Here is a 9,480-nt window from a genome sequence, read left to right on the forward strand (position 1 = left end):
GTCCATCGAATGCTTGCCAATAGGAAAAAATGTGTTCTATTTCGCACACGTACCCATTCCAAATTCCAATCCAATAGGAGTACTACAGTTTTTGTGAATTCGTGCTGGAGTACTGACGGACTATTCATTAGAATTTATCAACGACTTTAACTAAAATCTATAGTATTTTTCTTTTATAATAAACCAGTAAAAATCAGCTTATCAGGCCACTTTAATACAAATAAAAGACTCCGAAAGAAACGGAACATCGGGGCCTACAGGCAATGCATTTCACGTGCCCCGGGCCCACTGTCTTCTAATTCTAATCTCCCTTTATAATAACCAAGTAACTGTACTATTAATCGGCTTCACTTCTCTCCCGATTTTTCATTCGAGCTCGCAGGTCGCATCATGGCGTCCCCTCAGATCTCCCGCAGAGCTCTGGGCCTCCTGCTCCTCCTCGCCGCCGCGGCCGCGGTCGTCTCGCCGGCCACCGCCGACGAGGTGGTGGCCCTGACGGAAGCCGACTTCGAGAAGGAGGTCGGCCAGGACCGCGGCGCCCTCGTCGAGTTCTACGCGCCATGGTTCGCCCCCCTCTCCCCTCCTCTCTCTATCTCGTTGTCGGGCCGGATCCGTGGTTCGTTGGGTCTGGGACAGAGCCGAGAGGCTGGAATGTGTCGGGCCGGTGTTACAGTACATCCTTTGGAAATTGCTGTGCTCGTCCTTACTCGAGTCTGTAGCATGTTTTTTAGCTATGAATCCGTGCCAACTTGACAATTGAGTTGACCAGTTCGGATTCTCGGGCGAGATGGATCGGGTAGCCATTGCTCTACGGAGCCAGAAAGCCTGGATCCTTCGGCTGCGTGTGTTCGTGCTTCTCGTAGCTAAGTAGCAGGCTAGTAGTTCTATGTGTTTCAGATCCTTGTTGCCAAATGGGATTGAGATCCCAAACGTTTGCGTAGTGGTTATGGGCGAGTGCTACACGAGACTCACGGGATCTGATCCTGTAACCAATTCGTATCAATCGATTGTTTTTCTCTGTGGCTGTAGTCTGCCTAGTGCTTTGGCTCATTAGTAGATGTTCATTAGAGCGGGGAACGTCTTACTGCTAGAAGGATCTTCAGTGCTTGATTGTAGAAAGGGAAGGGTCAAATCTTATGTTGTGCTGTGCTCATGATCACTTGCTGGTAGTTCATGAAGCACTGGATATTTTGTTTCATTGCGTTAGTGAGTACAACATCCACTTTAAGGTGATCTAAAACTGTTATGCAATCTGATGAAAATGAATCACATGGATTATTTAAATGCCTTTTGTTAGGCATATAAATCAGAACTCAGGATGTGGTTCTGTTATACTTGGGTAGTTCTTCTGGAACTCAATTGTCTGAATTCCATTTGTTAACAAAAGTTTTCAGCAAGTGATAGTGTTGCCAACCAGACGAGTGTTTCAAATAAGTAATATTTGATTGAAATATTCTAGAGTATACTGTAATCTGTAGAATCAATCACTTAAAATCATGTCTTCTTTTGCAATCTCTCGGATATCCAAAAACCTTTCTGTGAGCACAACTCACTTATCTGGAAATCTTTATATGACCATTTGTTTTTAGTGATCTTTTCATCAGATACTGTTTTTCTGACCATCTTCTGTTTCTTAGGTGCGGCCACTGCAAAAAGCTTGCCCCCGAGTATGAAACACTTGGCGCAAGCTTCAAGAAGGCTAAATCTGTATTAATAGCAAAGGTATGTCTCATCATGTTTAGTCTCCCTAGTGGAAAGTTGATATTGCAACAGGTTTCATCATTTACATCCCAGGATTTTCTATGTTATCAAAACTTGTTTTTGAATATCTAATTACATTTTTTTTTGCTACAATGAATTGACTGTTTTTCTTCTTTGTATCTACTACCTAAGGTTGACTGCGATGAGCACAAGAGTTTGTGCAGCAAGTATGGAGTTTCTGGGTACCCCACAATTCAATGGTTCCCCAAAGGTTCCTTGGAGCCAAAGAAGTGAGAGTGCATAACTTCTGTTTTGTACTTTCCAGGATTTTTTTACTGTGATAATAATGTTAAATCTACTCTTGTGCAGGTATGAGGGTCAACGTTCTGTGGAAGCCCTTGCAGAATTTGTTAACAGTGAAGCAGGTAGGCCTCGCCTGTTGCTAAGAACAGTTCTCAACCATGTTGTGTTGTTTTCTAATTATCAAATTGGTGGACAATGAAGCATATATTTTACACTTATCACAGTAGGGGCTTCCCCTAGTGTTATTCTTTCAAAAGAAACAAACAGGTTATTTGTAAAAGCACTAAATCTTGAGCAATGAACATCAAGTGAAATTACCAACATGCTATTTACTGCCATCCCCTTTGATACTTATTATAGATGCTGTTAGTCATATTCTATTTTTTTTTCTATTCTGAAGTTCATTACTTTAATTATGGATAAGCCCCTAAGCCATTTGCTATCATGCAAAATCTCTTCTAGTTAATTATGTTTACGCACATGATGGCATCTTTATTTTGATCGAAGTCCTATCAAGTGCTACTTGTTGAAGAATCTACTACTGTCAACTAATTTGCACATTGTTCTAGGTACCAATGTCAAGATAGCTGCCATTCCTTCAAGCGTCGTGGTTCTGACTCCAGAGACCTTTGACTCAATTGTCCTTGATGAAACCAAAGATGTTCTTGTTGAGTTCTATGCCCCATGGTTGGTTATCGTGTTCAACTTATGTCCAACTAAGTTCTTTTCATCACACTACTTCACTGAAATTTGATTCCATTGATGGCCCTTCTGTTTACAGGTGTGGTCACTGCAAGCATCTTGCTCCGGTTAGTAGAGAGTATTAGCTTGAAAATTTCCAAATTATTGCAGCAGATCTTCATTTTTTAGTGGACTGAACATATACTTGTACTTGATTTAGGTTTATGAGAAGCTGGCTTCAGTTTTCAAGCAGGACGATGGTGTTGTGATCGCCAATCTTGATGCTGACAAGCACAGTGACTTGGCTGAGAAGTATGGATTCTGACTAGTCTATTTCAGTGGTTGTTATGTACATTAGCTTTCTGTCTTTAGTTTAACATGGTTAGATTTTTCATCTTATACTGTGATTGTGATGGATTTTTTTTGTGAGGAAATACGAAAGTGGTTCTTTTATAATTTGACACTGTTTAGGATAACACAACCTATGACTGAATTTATAACAAGTTTTGCTACGTCTGTCCTTTCTTCCATGAGGCAGAATTTTAATAATATATGTCACCTTTGCAGGTATGGTGTTTCTGGTTTCCCCACACTGAAGTTCTTCCCTAAGGGAAACAAAGCTGGTGAAGATTATGATGGTGGCCGGGACTTGGATGACTTTGTCAAGTTTATTAATGAGAAGTGTGGCACCAGCCGGGATTCAAAGGGCCAACTGAATTCAGAGGTTGGTTAAAATTAAGCAAATTCACTTTGGAATGAAGCTGATGAATTCTGAATCTGATGCATTCTGTTCACTTCTGTAGGCTGGGCTTGTGGCAAGCTTGAATCCTCTTGTGAAAGAGTTTCTCAATGCTGCTGATGACAAACGGAAGGAAGTCCTCTCTAAAATAGAAGAGGATGCTGCTAAGCTCAGCGGTTCTGCTGCCAAGTACTTTCTTCCACCTTCCCCTCCAGCATGTTTGCAGGCTACTTAATTGGTCTAACATTTTTATGTTGGTAATACCATTGTCAAATTACTAGTATTAACTATTTTGCTTCTAAACCAGGCACGGAAAGATATATGTGACAGCTGCAAAGAAGATTATGGACAAGGGCTCTGACTACACTAAGAAGGAGACTGAGAGGCTTCACCGCTTGCTGGAGAAGGTGTGCATATAAATTTCCACCCCCCATTCAGTCTGTCCACTATATTACTAATTCAGAAGCTAATTTCCATATTTCATCGTATTGCAGTCGATCAGTCCTTCCAAAGCTGATGAATTTATCATTAAGAAGAACATTCTTTCGACATTCTCTTCTTGAAGATGATGATCCACAGCCACGGCCTGCCAGTGACTTGAGCTGATAGCACAACCACCACTTGTGAGGAAAGGAAAACAGAAGAAATCGGATGATGAGAGAGAGGTGGTAGTGAGAGAGTCCAGTAGTGGCAGAGCTAGTTCACGCACGTAGACCCCTTTTGTCTTTTCTGGTTCCAGGGATTGACTTAGTACTCACAGTTTACTTCACACACAAGGTTTATGTAGCCATCCTGTGATGATAGCCCATACTTTGTTTTTGATCCAATAAATAAGTTATGCAGCTTCTGCAAGTTATTTGCCCTAATGTAATCTGGTGAAAGGTGAAATCTTGATGCATCTTATTTGGATTGGTCACTCTGTTAGCTGGCAACATGGGAATTACCTTAGTTGTTGGCCAGAGGGTCACTCATGTGCTTGTGATGCCAGTTGCGGTTGTTCTGAAAAAACAATTAGTCAATGTGCTTATTCACAATACTTAAGGTCCCATTCGCATCACCGGAATTAGTTTTTGCCAGTTTCTGCGAGAACAAATTTCCTGTTTGCTACTTGAGTTGCATTACAAGGACTAATGTGCCATTTCAAACAATTTTGTTGGTGAGCTTACATACAATCTGATGGCATTGCAACACTCCAAAAGTTAATTTCACTCAAATATTACAATGTCGCTATTCAGAACGCTGATGCTCAAACCACGGACAACAGTAGATAAGACAACCATCAAAACTACAACAAAGTTAAGCAGAGCTATAATCCAAAAAATTAATGTGAAAGTGATACAGCATGTTCCTGTGCTATGTATTCTTGTCCATACGGGTATCAAATTTACTATGGCTCTTATCTTCTTGCTTAAATTTTAGGTCACTTGGACAATCATCTGATGTGCAGTTGATGTAATCTATCTCATGCTCTGGTCGACCAAAATCATGGTCAGGTCGCTGGTACGTGATTTCGTCAACGATTGACTTATTGCAAGATGATGATCTTTCTGTCCTTTCCAAATCCTCTAGATGTTCATGCTCATGTTCATCTTCATGCTCATGTACATGTTCTTGTCCTTGTCTCATGCCAAATGATAGGTCGTACGAATGGGGTCCCTGCACCCTCATTTGCACTGACCTCAGTAGTGCTGTTCGCCTCAAATCTGCCCCATGGCACATGTCATTCGGTGAGGATGGGAACCGGCCTTCATTATCGGAGCCACGCCGAGCATGAGAGCAGACTACTGATGAAAGGGAGCAGCTTGGGAGAGGGTATGGGTTTGAAGGTAACAAAGGAGATTGTGGTCTCTGGTGTCGGTGAGGAGATGACATTGGACTAGTTGAAGGGCTGATCATCGCATCATGATGATTCCCACTGGGGTTTAATTGTGTGTCATAGCACCGGTAATCATCCGAGTCTTCTGACATTGGCGAGTATTGGGATAATATCTCATCCCTGAAAGGAGGCAAGTATGATCATTCAGTATGAAATTCATATCATCAATGCATCACAATATAATTGCTGAGAAGTAGAAGTACCAAATCAACAGTTACTTTCAAAAAGTACCAAATCAACAGAAGTAAAACCCACAAAAAACAAGATGATCTCTCCGAGTGTATTTTTATGCTTCCTGACCACAGTTCCCACATGGTAGCCAACTACCAACAAAGTGTGACGGACATCAACGTTCGTAGCCACATGCACCATTCAAGTACTAACATTAACTACATATCGATAACTTGACATGATCTGGAACATTAAAGAGACCTATTATGTTTAAAATATGTTCAATACTTAATTGCTTACATGTGAGTCCAACCACTGGAGCAATTATGTGTGAGCGATAACAATTTCCAGAATTTCCAGATTTACTAACATAGAGAGAGAATATTTTCTGTAAATGCATAGTGGAAACCATGCATACATGTTCCATTATAGCATGTAACTTAGTATGAAATAAGAAAAAGTATGAAGAATCAACTATTGATTTTAGAAGATACTAAGTTGCAGTGGTGTGCGGCTACATCGCAAACATGTGTCAGTTAATTCGAGGCAGAAATGAGATGGAAATGGCAATTGAATCTGACAACAAACTAGCATCCATGCTACAAAGGCTATTCTAGAATTATATTCAGAAGCAATTGCACTAAAGCCTTCTCTAACATAAACTTTGTTGCTTGCTAACTGTATCAAAAACAAAAGCCAGATTTCTTGACTTGCACAAATATTTCCTGTTACCTAAATTCTCAGCTAATGAACAGGCTTTCTCCAATTTGTTTTAGGAAAACAGGGAAATTGGGGTGCCTACATATTTACAAATGCATGATATGGAATTGGATGAGAGTGAAGGATCATGCATTTCAGGGGAAGATGGATTAGCAACTTAAAACAAATGGAACACTAACACTGTTTGCCTCATCTGTCATCTCACAACTAGTCTGAACCATCAATTTTGAAAGATTCATTTCTGGAGAAACAATTTTGTTGAATAACACTAAGATTAATGGGCGACATTGTGAGATTGAGTATTGCAATTTATTCTCATCTTGTCAGTTTCAAGTTTCAAGCCTACTGCTTGACAATACCGCAATGCACGATGGAGTACGCGTACGTAAACAATCATAGATAAATTGTTTGTAGTTAACGCAGACGAGATGAGAGCACAATGACCTGAAGCAGGAAGCAGTCTCTGACCTTGCAGGGGACTCCATGATGTTGTCAGGCAGTGAATCCCCGACAGACAGTCCATTCAGACTGGACGCCATTATCTGCAAATGTTAGCCTATCATCAACGAACAACACACAGGGAGCGGGAGGATAGATAATCAAAACATCTGAAGGTGAAATGTCAGCTATTCTGATTTGGAGAGGAGAAATGATGGATACAGAGCAATGTGCGGCTCCGGAACTACCAAATCACCAAGTTTCCCCAAGGAATTGGAGGGGGGAAAACAGTACCGGTTTCACAGAGCAGGGGCTGAAAAGTAACCCAACATTCCACAATGAGTCCAAAACTAGGTTTCAACAGCACCCAACGTTGGAGCCAAAGAAACACAAATCCAAACAAAAGCAGAAGACTAATGCAGCAATTGGCCGCAAACAGTCAAATCAACCCGGACCTCCACCCAGGAACCATCCAATTCGAGGAATTAACACCCAAACCCTGGAGCCCAGATTGAGAAGCAGAGCAACACAATCGATTCGAGACTGGCAACGGCTGTATCCGATGAATTGGCCAAGGAACCACCCGGAACCCGCACTCCCTTTCCGCACACTCTCGGTGCCCAGCCCGAGAAGCAACCACCCAGACCGAAACGAGAGGGAACGCAGAGGAGCAGGGCGTGGGATGGGCGACGGACCTCGCTGAGGTACCGCTTGTGTGAGTGGAGATTGTCCACGTACACGTCCTCCTCCGGGTCCCGCCCGCGCTTCCCGCCGCCGCTTCCGCTGCCGCCGGAGGACGGCGGAGACATCGCCGCCTCGCCGCTTCCGCCCGCCATTCACCGGCGCCAAATCACGGGGCCACCAGCAGCGAGCGGGAGAGATGGGGAAAGAGGAAGGGGAAGTGACAGCACACACACGAGAGGCCACTAAAATTTTGTTGGAAGCACGAGTGCATGCCCACGATAATATTTTATTTATTGATTTATTATTAACGTAGGAGTATGACACAATCCTTCCAATAGTATCGTGTCAAGGTTTCATAGGAAAAACAGTAACATTTAATTGTTGGGTGATATTGTGGTAAAATGCTGTACGAGATTGGCTGAAACGCCATGGAAGGAAACCAGAAGCTCTCAATATAATTTTGTTGCAGTTTGATTCGCTTTAAAACAGTACCAGCTAGTTTTATTACGTAAACTCTATTTGGCGACCGGTCGATGCCGTTGAAATTAGGGAGGGAGGGAGGGAGTGGCTAGCACATTGAGGTCGTCGTCAGCGGGGGCGGTGGCGGTGGGGTTAGGGTTTCAGGGTATGGATTTGGGGGCTTTAGGGTACATCCATTATTGACAACCTTAGGAAGGGGAGGGGCCTTGGGACGGTCGAATCGGCGGTGATGGCGGGTTGAGGGGTAGCGAGCGAGGCAGCAGGGCATCATCGAGTGGGCATGGAAGACAACTGGTTGGGAAGAGCTCGTGGCGAGGCAACCGGCCATTCTTCCTCCTTCAGTTGAGATTAGTGGAGGAAGGCGGGGGTGGGGCGGGCAGGCGCGACGAAGACGACGGGTCACACGCTCTCATAAACCATGACCCATCGCACATTAACCTCCTCCATTTTATTAAGGCGAAACACATTCTCCCTCTTCTCTTAATTTCTTTACCACCTCGTTATTTTTCACTGCTGTGTTGCTATATCAAATGTGTGTGAAACTTACTTTTCGTAAGAAGTTTGACGATAGAACATGAGTACATGACAACCTGCAGCAAGAATGTAATTCAACGGGTGTAAATTGGGCAGGGTTTCTTTCCTCGTTAGGTCGCAAAAAATGCCCACATGGTAGTTTGTACATCTGCTTTGTCCCCTTCATTTATCATGGCCGTTACCATCGGAGGTAAGTGTAGGCTGTTACAATCTTAGGATCAACCAGGAGTAGATCAGCGGGTAAAAACTTCCTTAGCAGTAGTAAAACATCGACTCACAACCTAGAACCGGTAGATCTAAAAGGAAAAACGGGAGAAGGAGAGAGGGAAAGCGTTACCGACCGTCGGAAGGCTTGGCAGAGGAGGACGATGTAGCCATGGCGAAGGTGTGGTACAACCCGGGTCAGTGGTGAAGTGGTAGCAGTGGAGTCTAGCGGCGGAATCGAAGTCGATCGCAGTGCAGTGGCGGCGCACGACGTTGTCGACAGAATATCGTCGACAATCCTCCGAAGGGTATCCCACGAAGGTAGATTGATCGGCAGGGATGCGTGTAATCGAGAACAAGGAGGTAACAGAGACACAAGAGTTAGGCAGGTTCGGGCCATCAGCATGACGTAATACTCGACTCCCGTGGTCTATTGGATTGTATTGGCTATTGTATGATATTGCGTGTGTTTTGAGGGGGTCCCTGCCCACCTTATATAGTATAGAGGGCAGGGTTACAAGTCGGATAGATCTAGGAGATAACCGGAAAGTAATAACAGATTACAGAAATCATGGGATCATACGTATCCTAACAGATCTTGTAGTATCTTCAGGATATCTTCCCGGTGTCTTGCGGGGTGTGTCGAGCAGCGCCGTGCTCCGCAAGGTTTCATCTTGCAAACTGGGCCACCCCTCGGGGCGTAGCCCATGTAGTCTGCTGTGAGTATCCGGGGTTGTACCCCCCACATCTAGTCTTCGAGCGCCTTGTATCTGCTGTGCAACGCTGTCTTGAGCTTGTTCGAGTAGGTGTGAACAAAGCCGAGCAGTTAGACTCATGGTCCGACCACCGTAATGAGTCATCGAGCAGTTGTGGACCATAGCCGATCAGCTTAACTGTCCAACCAAGCACAAGCTTTCCCAAATAAGGCTTGCCAGAAGGATGTAAGGAG

At 43.7% G+C, this 9,480-nt stretch overlaps 2 protein-coding genes across 3 annotated transcripts; one reads left to right on the forward strand and one right to left on the reverse strand.

Moving 5' to 3' along the window:
* The first annotated feature begins 329 nt into the window (after positions 1-329).
* LOC136517152 (protein disulfide isomerase-like 2-1) lies at positions 330-4,290 on the forward strand. Its single transcript, XM_066510670.1, has 11 exons — positions 330-563; positions 1,638-1,722; positions 1,894-1,991; positions 2,071-2,126; positions 2,574-2,691; positions 2,786-2,813; positions 2,906-2,997; positions 3,253-3,409; positions 3,489-3,613; positions 3,732-3,831; positions 3,919-4,290. The coding sequence occupies exons 1-11, from the start codon at positions 391-393 to the stop codon at positions 3,985-3,987; spliced, it is 1,101 nt and encodes a 366-aa protein (XP_066366767.1). The 5' UTR covers positions 330-390; the 3' UTR covers positions 3,988-4,290.
* A 147-nt stretch (positions 4,291-4,437) lies between these two features.
* On the reverse strand, positions 4,438-7,573 carry LOC136517153 (uncharacterized). 2 transcript variants are annotated; one of them, XM_066510672.1, is made up of 3 exons: positions 7,325-7,573; positions 6,660-6,733; positions 4,438-5,420 (listed from the first exon to the last, which is right to left on the reverse strand). In XM_066510672.1, exons 1-3 carry the CDS (start codon positions 7,463-7,465, stop codon positions 4,778-4,780), a joined length of 858 nt encoding a protein of 285 aa, XP_066366769.1. In that variant the 5' UTR covers positions 7,466-7,573; the 3' UTR covers positions 4,438-4,777. The 2 variants fall into 2 exon arrangements, with proteins under 2 accessions (XP_066366769.1, XP_066366768.1); XM_066510671.1 differs by having other exon boundaries at positions 6,636-6,733; positions 7,325-7,572.
* Positions 7,574-9,480: the final 1,907 nt, after the last annotated feature.

The sequence above is a fragment of the Miscanthus floridulus genome, chromosome 17, assembly GCF_019320115.1.
Source record: "Miscanthus floridulus cultivar M001 chromosome 17, ASM1932011v1, whole genome shotgun sequence".
Classification (NCBI taxonomy): Eukaryota; Viridiplantae; Streptophyta; class Magnoliopsida; order Poales; family Poaceae; genus Miscanthus; species Miscanthus floridulus.